This window comes from Rhinopithecus roxellana, chromosome 3, assembly GCF_007565055.1.
Source record: "Rhinopithecus roxellana isolate Shanxi Qingling chromosome 3, ASM756505v1, whole genome shotgun sequence".
Lineage (NCBI taxonomy): Eukaryota > Metazoa > Chordata > Mammalia > Primates > Cercopithecidae > Rhinopithecus > Rhinopithecus roxellana.
The window spans coordinates 9,112,821-9,126,815 of record NC_044551.1 but is presented as its reverse complement, the minus strand read 5'-3'; the positions used below and the strand labels follow the sequence as shown (position 1 = coordinate 9,126,815).

The window sequence follows — 13,995 nt, the reverse complement described above, 5'->3', positions numbered from 1 at the left end:
TTTAAAAAAAGAACATACTGGAAGAACTCTACCTATTTTCAAAATTTACTATAGAGCTATACTAATCAAGACAATGTGGTACTGGCATAAGAACGGACATATATACATTTATGAAACAGAACTGAGAGTATGGAAATAGATACAGACTTATAAGGACAATTGCTTTTGGCAAAGGCACCAAAGCAATTCAATGGGGAAGAGACAGTCTTTTCAAAATAAATGACAATGGAATTACGTATCTGTAGGAACAAAATGAACCTTGACCCTGACCTCCCACCATGCACAAAAATAACCTGAAATGGATCATAGACTAAGAGCTGAAACTACTGAACTTGTGGAAGAAAACATGAGAAAATATTTTGATACTGGGTTTGGCAGAGACTTCTCAAACAGGACACAAAACTCAGGAACCACAGAAAAAAACTGATAAAACGAACTTCATCAAAATAAAAAATTTATGCTTTTTTTTTTCTCCTGCTTTTTTTTTTTTTTCTTCAGATGGAGTCTCGCTCTGTCACCCAGGTTGGAGTGCAGTGACGTGATCTTGGCTCACTGCAACCTATGCCTCCTGGGTTTAAGCAATTCTCCTGTCTCAGCCTCCCGAGTAGCTGGGACTACTGGCGCGTGCCACCATGCCCGGCTAAGGTTTTGTATTTTTAGTAGAGATGGGGTTTCACTAAGTTGGCCAGGATGGCCTTGATCTGACCTTGAGCCGCCAGCCTCGGCCTCCCAACGCGCTGGGATTACAGGTGTAAAACTTCTGCTTTTCTAAAGCCACAGTTAAGACAAAAAGGCGGCCAGGTGCGGTGGCTCATGCCTGTAATCTCAGCACTTTGGGAGGCCAAGGCAGGCGGATCACAAGGTCAGGAGATCGAGACCATTCTGGCTAACATGGTGAAACCCCGTCTCTACTAAAAATACAAAAAATTAGCCAGGCGTGGTAGCCGGCGCCTGCAGTCCCAGCTACCAGGGAGGCTGAGGCAGGAGAATGGCGGAGCTTGCAGTGAGCCGAGATCACGCCACTGCACTCCAGTCTGGGTGACAGGGCGAGACTCTGTCTCAAAAAAAAAAAAAAAGACAAAAAAGCAAAGCACAGACTGGACAAAAGTCTGCAAAACATATTTAACAATGCTGTAGGCCGGGCGCGGTGGCTCAAGCCTGTAATCCCAGCACTTTGGGAGGCCGAGACGGGTGGATCACGAGGTCAGGAGATCGAGACCATCCTGGCTAACACGGTGAAACCCCGTCTCTACTAAAAAATACAAAAAACTAGCCGGGCGACGTCGCGGCGCCTGTAGTCCCAGCTACCCGGGAGGCTGAGACAGGAGAATGGCGTGAACCCGGGAGGCGGAGCTTGCAGTGAGCTGAGATCCGGCCATAGCACTCCAGCCTGGGTGACAGAGCGAGACTCCGTCTCAAAAAAAAAAAAAAAAACAAAAAACAACGCTGTAATCAGAACATATAAAGCACTCTTACAGCTCAATTGTAAACAAAATAACCAAATTTGAAAATGGGTAAAATAGCTGGGCGCGGTGGCTCAAGCCTGTAGTCCCAGCACTTTGGGAGGCCGAGACGGGCGGATCACGAGGTCAGGAGATCGAGACCATCCTGGCTAACACGGTGAAACCCCGTCTCTACTAAAAAAATACAAAAAACTAGCCGGGCGAGGTGGCGGGCGCCTGTAGTCCCAGCTACTCGGGAGGCTGAGGCAGGAGAATGGCGGGAACCCGGGAGGCAGAGCTTGCAGTGAGCTGAGATCCGGCCACTGCACTCCAGCCTTGGCGACAGAGCGAGACTCCGTCTCAAAAAAAAAAAAAAAGAAGAAAATGGGTAAAATATTTCAATAGACACATCACAAAAGAAAATATGTAAGTGACACATGAAAAGATCCATTACTAGTCATCAGAAAAATTAAAATGATATAGTATTACACACTCACTAGAATGAAAGAAGTTTGACAGCACTAAGTGTTGGTGATAACATGGAACACTGTTGGCGGCAATCCAAGATGGTATTGCCACTGTGAAAAAGTTTGGCAGTTTCTTATAAAGTTGAACATATACTTACCATATGACCCAGCACTCTCACTCCTAGTTATTTGTTCAAGATAAAGGAAAACACGCTCACACAGTTTTGTATGTGAATATTCATAGCAACATTATTCATAATAGCTAAAAATTAGAAACAACCTAAACTTCCATAACAGATGAGTCTAAAAGTTTTGATGTATCCATACTACAGAATACTAGTCAGCAATAAAAAGGAAAAAGGTAGGCTAGGTGCGGTGACTTAAGCCTGTAATTCCAGCACTTTAGGAAGCTGAGGTGGGTGAATCACTTGAGGTCAGGAGTTCGAGACTAGCCTGGCCAACATGGTGAAACTCCATCTCAACTGTAAACATAAAAATTAGCTGGGCATAGTGGCAAGTGCCTATAATCCCAGTTTACTCAAGAGGCTGACGCAGGAGAATCACTTGAACTCAGGAGGTGGAGGCTGCAGTGAGCCAAGATCATGCCATTGTACTCCAGCATGGGCAACAGAGTGAGACTCCATCTCAAAAAAAAAAAGAGAGAGAGAAGTATATGCAACAACATGGATGAATCTCAAAAATACTATGTGAAAGACATACATAAAAGACTACATGCTATTTGATTCTATTTATATAAAATTCTTGGCCATGGCTCATGCCTGTAATCCCAGCACTTTGGGAGGCAGATATGGGTGGATCACTTGAAGTTAGGAGTTCGAGACCAGCCTGGCCAACATGGTGATACCCCATCTTTACTAAAAATACAAAAAATTAGCCGGGTGTGGTGGTGGGCGCTTGTAATCCCAGCTACTTAGGAGGCTGAGGCCGGAGTCTGAACCAGGGAGGCAGAGGTTGCAGTGAGCTGAGATTGTGCCGTTGTACTCTATCCTGGGCAACAACAGTGAAACTCTGTCTCAAAATAGATAAATAAATAAAAATTCTAGAAAAGGCAAAACTACAGTTACAGAAAAGCAGATCAATGACTGCCTGGGGTTGGGTTGAGGACAGATTACAAAGGAGAACAAGGAAGCTTTATAAAAGTGATGAAAATGTTCTATATTGTGATTGTGGTGGTAGTTATACATCTGTATGTAACTACAAAAATTCATCACACTGTACACTTACAATGGATAAATTTTATTGCATGTAAATTACAGCTCAATAGAGCTGGGAGAAAATGCAAAAATATGAATAAGGGTACTTACAGGTCTCGCTTATTAAAGCAGAACAGCACTCCCAGAAGAGTTGTCAATAGGAACGCTAAGCAAACAGGCACGACTATGGCTTCAATTTCTCCTTGAGCTTAAAAAAAAAAAAGAGGTGTGATGGGAAATAATTGTTGACACATGCACTAAGGAGATATAATACAACTTCCCAACCAGACTTGCTGTTGAGAAGATAAAATACAATCCTAATTATTTTTCAAGGTCTCTTCATACTTGATGTTTTTTATCCTCTTCTCTCTTTGGTAAATCACATCCCAACCATTTATGTCTTACACAGTAACCTGGCTGCATAGCATAAAGTGTATGTTGGTTGGGGGATAAAAATGATCAGTGTATTGGGTAATCTACTGGGTAAGTTAAGAGCTTTCAAACATAACCATTTGTAACATCTATGATCTGCATTCAGTAGAATCTTAGTAAAAGTTTCTCTCTCAGTTCTAATACTGTATAACAGAGAAATTATGTCAGAACAAATATAAATACTGGGTAAAATGGAAAAGCTATAAAAACATAATTGAACTACACATTTAACCTTCTAAAAAATAAAAATGCACTCTCAGAATTTTTAAGAGTTATTTACCATTTTTCAAAAAGATGACATATCTGATACAGGGCTAAGAATTTTAGGAGCTGCTCAACGGGCATGAGGAGTGGCACAAGTAGGAATAAACTAAACAAGCCTAAGATCCCTAAATACCACACAAATCCTCATCTGCATTTAAAAGAGGACTTATTCATCAAATTAATCACTAATTGGGATAATATTGGAGACTTTTTAAATGACTTTCCTGATGGTTATTTCTGATTAATTTTGAATTTTAATTAGTCTTTTACAGGAAAAATGTATGAAAGTAATATTGCAGTCATATACTACTCACTTAATTTTATCCTTCCACCACACATATCCCTTTATTAGTAACTACTATCCTATGAAGCTCAGTAGAAATCAAGAAATCACATAAATGCTTGAGAATAAACTATGGGTTGGCAAATACTAACTCTTAAATGCTAGAGATTATATATATGGGTATATGTATATATATTTATGTGTGTGTATATACTGATATATGTGTGTATATATATTGATATGTGTATGTATGTTTGTATATATATATATAAAATGCCAAATCTAATTTAGGCAGAAACTTTTCTTTATTAAACATCTGCTTTTATGTTTTCAAGCCTGTGCCTTTGCTCATGCTGCTAAGATGCCACCTTCTTCCTATTTGTCCACATATTAACTCGAGACTCAAGTATTTTCTTCTCCATAAAACCTTCTTTGAAGGTAAAATTATCTATTACTGGTATATTTACATTCCTACTCTATTTACTGTCTACATAGTCCACAGGTTCTCCTTTTTCTGATTTACTTATGCAAAATTTCTTCAACTAAGCTATAAGGTCCTCATTGGCAAGACTCATGCCATGTGAAGAAGCCATAATGGATCCATGAGACTATACATAGAGAATTGAAAAAAGTAGGTTATAAAGTAATACTAAATATAATTTAATTTTTGGAAAAAATATATACAGAGAAGAGACTACAGAATATACAAATATGTTATTTTGGGGTAAGGGACTAGGACTAATTTTTCTTTCTCTCTACATTTTACTGTACAGTCTAAATTCCCTATAATGAACAGTTATAATAAAAAAAGTTAGGCCGAACATGGTGGTTCATGCCTGTAATCTGGCACTCTGGGAGGCTAAGGCAGGAGGACTGAGGTCAGGAGTTCAAAGCTAGCCTGGGCAATATAATGAGATTTCATCTCTACCAAAAAAATTTTTTAAACTAGCCAGGTGTGGTGGTGCCTACCAGCAGTCTTAGCTACTTGGGAGGCTGAGGCAGGAGGATCGCTTGAACCCAGGAATTTGAGGTTACAGTGAGCTATGACTGTACCACTGCACTCCAGCCTGGGAGACAGAGCAAGACTCTGTCTCAAAAACAAACAAAATATATATATATATATATGGGTTTTTATGTGTGTGTGTATACACATATACATATATACAGAGCTCTGTAGAGATGGCTGGTCTCCACAGAAATACGTAAAATATACATTTTTAAGTTTATTTTTTAATTTTTCTCAAGATTATGGTATAAAGTTTTATTTTAAATAACATATCTATTAACATGCTACCATATGGGACCAACCTTATCCCAGAAACTATATTCATTACTGGCCCTAACAGCAAAGCTCAGGATCTTTTTTTATCATTTATTTTATGTAGTCACTCATTCATTTATTCTCTTATTCAGCAAGCATTCAACCAACAAAGCACATGGAACTTACTACTTATTCAGTAGGTTGGCACTTGGGGGTGGGGGTTACAATTGTGGTAAAATAACGTAATTTTCTATAATGATTCAAAATATAGTGGGAACAAGAAAGAATGTTGGTTAAGTTTGCTTTAGGGAAGATACAGAACAGCCAGATGATGAGGTGAAGACCTCACTGAGGGCAACGCACTAAGAAAAGTTAGCACAAGGAGCTTGCAGTTGAAGTAAATGATGATGAAAGAGTACGCACAATCAATAGGACTTGACACTCTGCTTATGTGAGAGAAAAATACATTTATTGTAATCACATCTAAATTTCTGGCTTTGGCTAGGAGTTGGATAGTTGTGGCATAGAACGAGGGAGGGGAAATGTATTTGGGAAGGAAAGAGAGGATGGCTAAAGCCATGGACAGAGTTTGAATAGGCAAGTAAGAAAACAGGGTCAAGTGCGGTGGCTCACGCCTGTAATCCCAGCACTTTGGGAGGCCAAGGCAGGTGGATCACCTGAGGTCAGGAGGTCGAGACCATCCTAGCCAACATGGTGAAAACCCATCTCTACAAAAATACAAAAATTTAGCCAGGCGTGGTGGTTACTAACCCCAGCTACTTGGGAGGCTGAGGCAGGAGAATCACTTGAACCTGGGAGGTGGAGGTTGAAGTGAGCTGGGATTGCGCCATTGCACTGCAGCCTAGGCGACAAGAGCAAAACTCTGTCTCGAAAAACAAAAACAGAAAATAGGGTCAAGAACAGAGCTCTGAGGAAAACAAACCATTTAAAAGTTAAAAGTAGATGCCAGCCACAGTAGCTCACGCCTGTAATCCCAGCACTTTGGGAGGCCGAGGCAGGCACAACACAAGGTCAGGAGATTGAGACCATCCTGGCTAACACGGTGAAACCCCATCTCTACTAAAATAATACAAAAAATTAGCCAGGCGTGGTGGCACGTGCCTGTAGTCCCAGCTACTTGGGAGGCTGAGGCAGAAGAATCACTTGAACCTGGGAGGTGGAGGTTGCAGTGAGCCAAGACTGCACCACTGCACTCCAGCCTGGGTGACAGAGCGAGACTCTGTCTCAAAAAAAAAAAAAGAAGAGCAAAAAAGGAGAATGAGAAGAAAACAACAGAGAAAAAGGAGACTCAGGAGACTGCACTAGTAGAAAAAGTATGGTTAGAAAACCCAAGGGAGGAGGGAGTTTCAAGGATGGAAGGCCAACAGAGTCAAATGCTGAAAAGAATAGAAAGGCTGGAGGCAGTGGCTTATGTCTGTAATCCCAGCACTTTAGGAGGCCAAGGCAGAAGGATCACTTGAGCCCAGGAGTTCGAGACCAGCCATCTCTATAAAAAAAAAACTAGCTGGATGTGGTAGCGCTGGTCCCAGCTACTTGAGAAACTGAGGTAGGAGGATCACTTGAGCCCAGGAAGTCAAGGCTGCAGTGTGCCATGTTCATGCCATTGCACTCCACTGTAGCTTGGGCGACCGAATAAGACCCTGCCTCCAAAAAAAAAAATAGAAAAAAGATGAAAACTAAAAAGCATGCAGTAGATATGATGATCAAGAGGTCTTCTGATTGACACCAGAGAGGTTTCAGTGCAGGGGTAGGGCTGGACCCCTAATTTCAGTATGTTAAAGACTGAGTGGGAGGTATGGAAGTAAAGGTTATAAAGTGGACTAGTCCTTCAAGTAATCTGTCTATAAAAGAAAGAAATGAGGATAGAGAAGGAAAGAACACACCAAAACCAGTGAAAAAAAATGAACCGCGTTCCACTTGGAAAGATACATGAATTCTTTTGGGATTTTCAGTATAGCTGAATACAGTCAGAAGAAGTTAATAAAATACCAAAAAGGTGAGGAATTAACACTTTCTATAAAGAAACAACCAACCAAAGCCACATAATATAAAAATCATGATGACTCCAAAGACGTACTTTTTAACACAATTTTAGCACATAAACTAAGTTCATTTCTAATCTAAGTTTGAGAAAGAAAAAACCAAACTTCATTATTTCTTACCAAACTTTGGGGTAGTAAAAGTGAATTCTGGACCATCCTTCCCACCTTCATCTGTGTATGCTGCCATTCGTACCATGTACAATGTGTCACTAGTCAAAGAGGACAATGTATATTCTGTGTGGGAAGAATCCACATTCACAGCTGGAAGAAATAAAGAACTATGCTTCATTCAACTATTCAATGCTTTTGCTTATCTGGCCTATATTCGGTATTGTGAAAGTATTAAAAAAGAAGCGAAGTATTTTTGTCAGAAAACAACGTTTATAATGTTCTGACATAATTTTATGTTCTAAAGCACAATGGAGTACCTTTTAAATAAATCCATGAAAACAACCATAAGGCAAATTCTCAGGTGTCTCCTGAGGCCAATATACTACAATAAGATGTATAACATAAGAAGAACAGACTTAAATTAGTACTTAAAAGCTTAAGGAAAAAATAACTGATTCTTCATAACTGATACAGTTTTATTACCAGTTTCATTTCCAATGATGGTTCTATAAAATATAGTATAATTTCTGATAAATCCATTCTGAACATCAACAGGAAGTTGGTCCCACTCTAAGACAGCTTCGTTTTTCCCTACTTTTTTTGTCCGAACAGTAGGTCCTTTGGAAGGTGCTGTAAGAAAGTAAACACATTTGCTAACTGAAAATCATTTAGAATCTAGTAAAATTTCCTTGTCATAAAATTATTTGAACATATGAGATACATCTTTATTCAAAAGTGATAAAATGTGTTTGTTAATACAAAGCCCTAAACTTTTTTTTTCAAAGAAGTGAGTTTGGACTTACGAGCTTGTTTAAGGTATGCCTTTATGGATTCAGGGCTTCCTGGTCCGTCAGCATATACCGGAGTAACTGTTATCAAATAGCACTTGCTCTCTGCTAAGTTCCCTAAAGCAAGAACAGCAGATTAAGCATGTTTTTCCATAATGAAAAAGTCAAGTTAAAACCACAATTTATTTTACATTGTAATTTCATGACCACTTAATTTTCTTTTACAACTGCAGTTTTCTAAGTACGCATTGCCTTTTGTGTACTGGATTCAAGCTTAATCAGGTAAAACTGTCTGTAAAAGTTTTGCCAATGCAGTGAATAAAAAAATATATTGTTAAGAATAATGATGATATTTATATCTATAATTTATAAAACAATGATCTCAGATTACTCTGGATCTTATAGAGTCTGACAATTTTTGTACGGCTTACCTACAAGAGAACAGCCTAAGGAGCAAGATGACTAAACTAATAAGACCTAGGGGAAAGCACTAATGGCCCTAGTTTATCGGGTGAGTTGGAAAAAAGGGTATCTTAAAAAACTTCCTCGGCTGGGCACCGTGGATCACTTGAGGTCAGGAGTTTGAGACCAGCCAACATAGTGAAACCCCGCCTTTACTGAAAATACAAAAATTAGCTGGACATGGTGGTGGGCGCCTGTAGTCCCAGCTGCTTGGGAGTCTGTGGCAGGAGAACCACTTGAACCCAGGAGACGGAGGTTGCAATGAGCCAAGATCATGCCACTGCACTCCAGGATGGGTGGCAGAGTGACTCTGTCTCCAAAAAAAAACAAAACAAAAACAAACTTCCTTTATTTTTATCTTTTTTAGCATGCACCACTAAAATTTTTCTTTTTTATACAGTATATTATCTGTACATATTAGAAAATGTTTTACTGAAATTTATACCTTCAAAAAGAATGTATATTCCTTAACTATTACTCATGAAGTTACTTGCTCCTTTATCTTCTTAAACAGAGGGATTTTACCTTTTCTTGATGACTCAGTATTACCAAAAAATGAACAATTTCTATATTCTACTCTAACGTGATGTTTTTAGGGTTATTGAGCAATATACGACTACCTACCCAAACTTAATGTCTCCACAACGTATGCTAGCTTCTATTTTTTTTGAGATGGAGTTTCATTCTTGTTGTTCAGGCTGGAATGCAATGGCACGATCCTGGCTCACTGCAACCTCCGCCTCCCGGGTTCAAGGGATTCTCCTGCCTCAGCCTCCCAAATAAATGGGATTACAGGCATGTGCCACCATGCCCAGCTGATTTTGTTTTAGTAGAGACAGGGTTTATCCACGTTGGTCAGGCTGGTCTCGAACTCCTGACCTCAGGTGATCTGCCCGCCTCAGCCTCCCAAAGTGTTGGGATTACAGGTGTGAGCCTCCGCATCGGCTGCTTCTTTAAAAAGTTTCTATTGGCTCTGAGCAGTGGCTCATGCCTGTAATACCAGCACTTTGGGAGGTTCATGTGAGAGAAATGCTTGAGGCCAGATGTTGGAGATCAGCCTTTGCAACACAGTGAGATTCCCTCTCTACAAAAAAATAAAATAATTAGCTGAGTGTGGCGGCATGTGCCTGTAGTCTCAGATACTCCAGAGGATGAGGCAGAAGGATCACTTCAGCCTGGGAGTTGAAGGCTGCAGTGAGCCATGATCATGCCACCATACTCCAGCCTAGGCAACAGAGTGAGACCCTGTATTTATTTTTTTTTAAAAAGTTTCTATAGTTATTTCCAGCCTGTTTCCTCCCTAAGCTCTACCATGTTTTTAATTTGATAAAGTCAGTAAACTAGAAAACCAAGCTTATTAAAACTGTATACTAATAATAGGTAAGTCCAAACAGCCTGTGTTATGACTAAAGTTCAAAAACTTTATGGCAGGAATCTCTCTGCTTAGGGCTTTTCTCTAACTAACCATATTATTCACAGCTGAATTATAATTATTAATTATCCTTCTTTATCAACAAAAGAACATAAACTGAATTTTTTTCTCTTCAACGTTGTATCACTTTATAACCACTTAAGCAGCACCGTAACACACAGACTGGAGCGCTATGATTCATTACTTCTGTCCTTTGTTACTACTTCCAATTGAAAGACATAAGGAAATCTGAGTTCTAGTTCTGCTTCCCCTATCTGATGGCTCTAAGACATTAAACAAGTCATCCAGATGCTCTAGGAAACTATTTTCTCATCTGAAGAATGAGGGTGTTCGGTACAGAGAACATACAACTAATGAACAGCAAAGTTTGGACTCTTATATTTCTCTATACTCTGTAGTTTTAGGAGTTTCCCCTTGACGATAAAATCATATTGGGGTACAAAAGAAAGTATTCACCCCACTCTGTTCATAAAGAGACTGTAATTCAGAGAGGTTAAGTATGACTTGCTGAAAGTCACACATCTAGTAAGTAGTGAGGCTATGATAAACTGAAAGTCTTTTCAATGGACCACAACACTATAAGCAAAAGAAAAAGCTGCCTAAAGAGTTAGAAAAAGGATATCAACTTAAATGTTTCTAGCCAGGTATACCTCTTAAATGGGTGCGATGCACAGTACCATCTTCCTGTTGCCAGTCTGCGATACAGGGCGCTTTATCTGATAACACACACCACTCAAGTATATATTTCTTTACAGATTCCCTTGGAGTAGTCCATTCTACCCAAAGCATGTTATCTTTGGGGAATGCTTTAAGATCCATTACAGGGTGAGTAGCTTTAAAACAAAGTTTGAATATTTAAATAATAAGTATTCACAAATTTGAAATTTCCATATTTTACAGTCATTTCCAAAACATGTGATTTATCAATTTTTGTAGCATATAACATATATTTCCTTGCATAAAAGCACTTTATTATAACTTACAGGTAAAGTAGTCAATTAATTTTTAAACTTAAATTTTGCTTCCCCGCTGGGCATTGTGGCTCATTCCTGTAATTCCAATACTTTGGGAGGCCGAAGCGGGCAGATCACTTGATGTCAGGAGTTCGAAACCAGCCTGGCCAACATGGTGAAACCCCGTCTCTACTAAAAATACAAAATTAGCCAGGCATTGTGGAGCACGCCTTTAATTCCAGCTACTTGGGAGGCTGGTGCACAAGAATCACTTGAAGCCAGGAGGCAGAGGCCGAGATTGTGCCATTGCACTCCAGTCTAGGCAAAAGGGCAAGACTCTGTCTCAAAAAGAAAAAAAAAATTTGCTTTCCCTAAATTCTTCAAATGTTTTGTAAGTTTGTAATTGCAATTTTTCTTCTTTGAAAGCTACAAATAAAGCTACAGATAAACATATTTCAGTCGTATGTATACAAAGTTCTCAAAATCTTGAAATAATATTTTAAAAACCAGGTAAGTAACCAGAATATGCTTAAATGAATGAAGTAGCTTACTGTGAAGTTTAAGTGAGCATGTAGTGATGGAAATGTTTTTTCCATCCTGATGAAATTTGTCTGCTGACTGATTCCTAAAAATGCAATCATTGGCTGGGTGTGGTGGCTTATGCCTGTAATCCCAGCACTTTGGGAGGCCAGGGGAGATCGCTTGAGCTCAGGAGTTTGACACCAGCCTGAGCAACCCGGCAAAACCCAGTCTCTAAAAAAAGGAAAATAATCATTATTTATAAAATTTTAAAAATTAAAAAATAAAACAGTGATTATCCCTGATACTGAGGAGACAGTCTTAGATAACTTGTGTTTTTTATGGGACCCCCTGTCCATACCTAACCACCACTTTTCCATCCAAGAGTCAGGCTCCATCTCATAGATACAAACCTTGAAAGTCACAGGCAGGGATAGTTAAAACAGCTCCATCTGATTTGCCAACAAGATTTCTTGCTGTCAGGGTTGCTACATAGCGATCATTTGTGAGATTTACTGTCAGTTTTGTGTCATTAACTGTGTAATTTTGTAAATGTGATTTCCATCTTGTGAGAGTCACTTCATAATCCAAGATTTTTCCATTGGCTTCAAAAGGAGGCAATGTCTGTAATAAAACAGTTTATTTTTAAAAACAATTTCCTAAATCTTGAATAAAAATCAGTTTCTCTTCATATTCACAAATCATGCCATTATGTCAAATCTCTAAATATTTAACTGCAAAGGATTTACAATCTCATTTTAAATTTGGTTCTAAAATAAAACTAGTACATACTAAATGAAGAGTGAAAGCATGACCTCAACTAAAAGAGGGTAAGTAGCATCATTCTGTTAGCTTTTGGTTCTGTATGCAATTCTGCACTGTGGCTACGTAGGCCTAAATTATTTATTTTATGCTTGAGTATTTTTCTACCTTCTTTTTTAGTATGATCTACTCATGCACTTATCAGCATACATTTTAATTATCACCAACTTTTATTATTTTCTGAGGTACTCCGGAAAATTCCAAAGTACAAAACAACATCCCTCTTCTTATAGAACTTACACTTTCACAGAACTGTAATTAAATACCTGTAAGGTATTATTTGTAGTTCTTGAACCTGACTTCTACATAATATATATAAAGTATTACCTTTCTATTTAGTAAAAATAGTAATCAAATGCTTTGCTATTAAGATGAATAAAAATTTATTTAAAAGACCTCCACTCATAATACCATACAAAATACATTTATAAGGGCCGGGTGTGGTGGCTCACCACCTGTAATCCCAGCACTTTGGGAGGCCCACGCAGGCAGAACACGAGGTCAAGAAATCAAGACCATCCTGGCCACCATGGTGAAACCCCATCTCTGCTAAAAACACGAAAAGTAGCTGGGTGTGGTGGCGCGCACCTGTAGTCCCAGCTACTTGGGAGGCTGAGGCAGAAGAATCACTTGAACCCGGGAGGCGGAGGTTGAAGTGAGCCAAGATCACGCCACTACACTCCCACCTGGCAACAGAGTGAGACTCTGTCTCAAAAAGAAAAAAGAAAAAAAAAGATTTACAAGAGATAAAGGACTATAAATGTGATTTTTTACCTTCCACATGAGTTGTACAGTTCTATAGCCTTGAGCATGGGATGGATCTATTTTATACCAGAAACTTGGTGCTTTAGATGGTCCTAAAGAAAAGACATAAACTTCTTAAAATAAAAAGGTTTTAACAGTAAAATAAGATTCTGCAAATTATTTTTACTTTGTTCTTAGTACTCTTGCCCTTCAACTGCATGGTGTCTCTAACTCTTTATACCAGCATTTTCCCATCCCAGCATAACACACCTGGCTCTTCCTTCAGTCAGGGTGATAGCCCGATGATTCCCGTTATACTAGAACTCTTTTCTAACCTCAAAATTGTAAAGGTAAAAATGTATCCTGAGCAACAACTAAATAGGCATCACTCTTTCTTATAACTTCATGCTCTTTATTCTGTTTGTATACTGCACTGTATTCTTGTGTACTTATCTGCTTGAATCTCCTGTACCAGCAGCCTTTTCCCAGCCTTTCTGGGTCTGCCTGTCCTCACTTCTGTTTTGTCATCTGTAATTGCCTCTTCATGATCAACATATCATTGCTTAGATTTTATTCAACTCCTCTCTTATTCTATTAAATACTAGGTCTTCTGATTATAAAAATTTTGAAAAATTAGTTTATATGATTCTTAAAGAAAAAATGAACTTTTTGAAACAAAGTTTTTAACAGTGAAAAATAAAAATGAAATAAATATAAGTTGATACTACTTATCGCTGA

General features: G+C 38.8%; 1 protein-coding gene across 2 annotated transcripts in view; it reads right to left on the bottom strand.

Moving 5' to 3' along the window:
* The window catches only part of IL6ST (interleukin 6 signal transducer), a 58,460-nt gene that overhangs the window by 8,205 nt on the left and 36,260 nt on the right, over positions 1-13,995 (bottom strand). For both annotated transcript variants that reach the window (XM_010386463.2, XM_030927044.1), the window contains 7 exons: positions 13,288-13,370; positions 12,105-12,315; positions 10,870-11,052; positions 8,341-8,442; positions 8,021-8,167; positions 7,547-7,687; positions 3,235-3,331 (listed from right to left, as the gene is read on the bottom strand). In XM_010386463.2, coding sequence (XP_010384765.1) covers positions 3,235-3,331; positions 7,547-7,687; positions 8,021-8,167; positions 8,341-8,442; positions 10,870-11,052; positions 12,105-12,315; positions 13,288-13,370 — 964 coding nt within the window. The remainder of the gene's footprint in view (positions 1-3,234; positions 3,332-7,546; positions 7,688-8,020; positions 8,168-8,340; positions 8,443-10,869; positions 11,053-12,104; positions 12,316-13,287; positions 13,371-13,995) is intronic.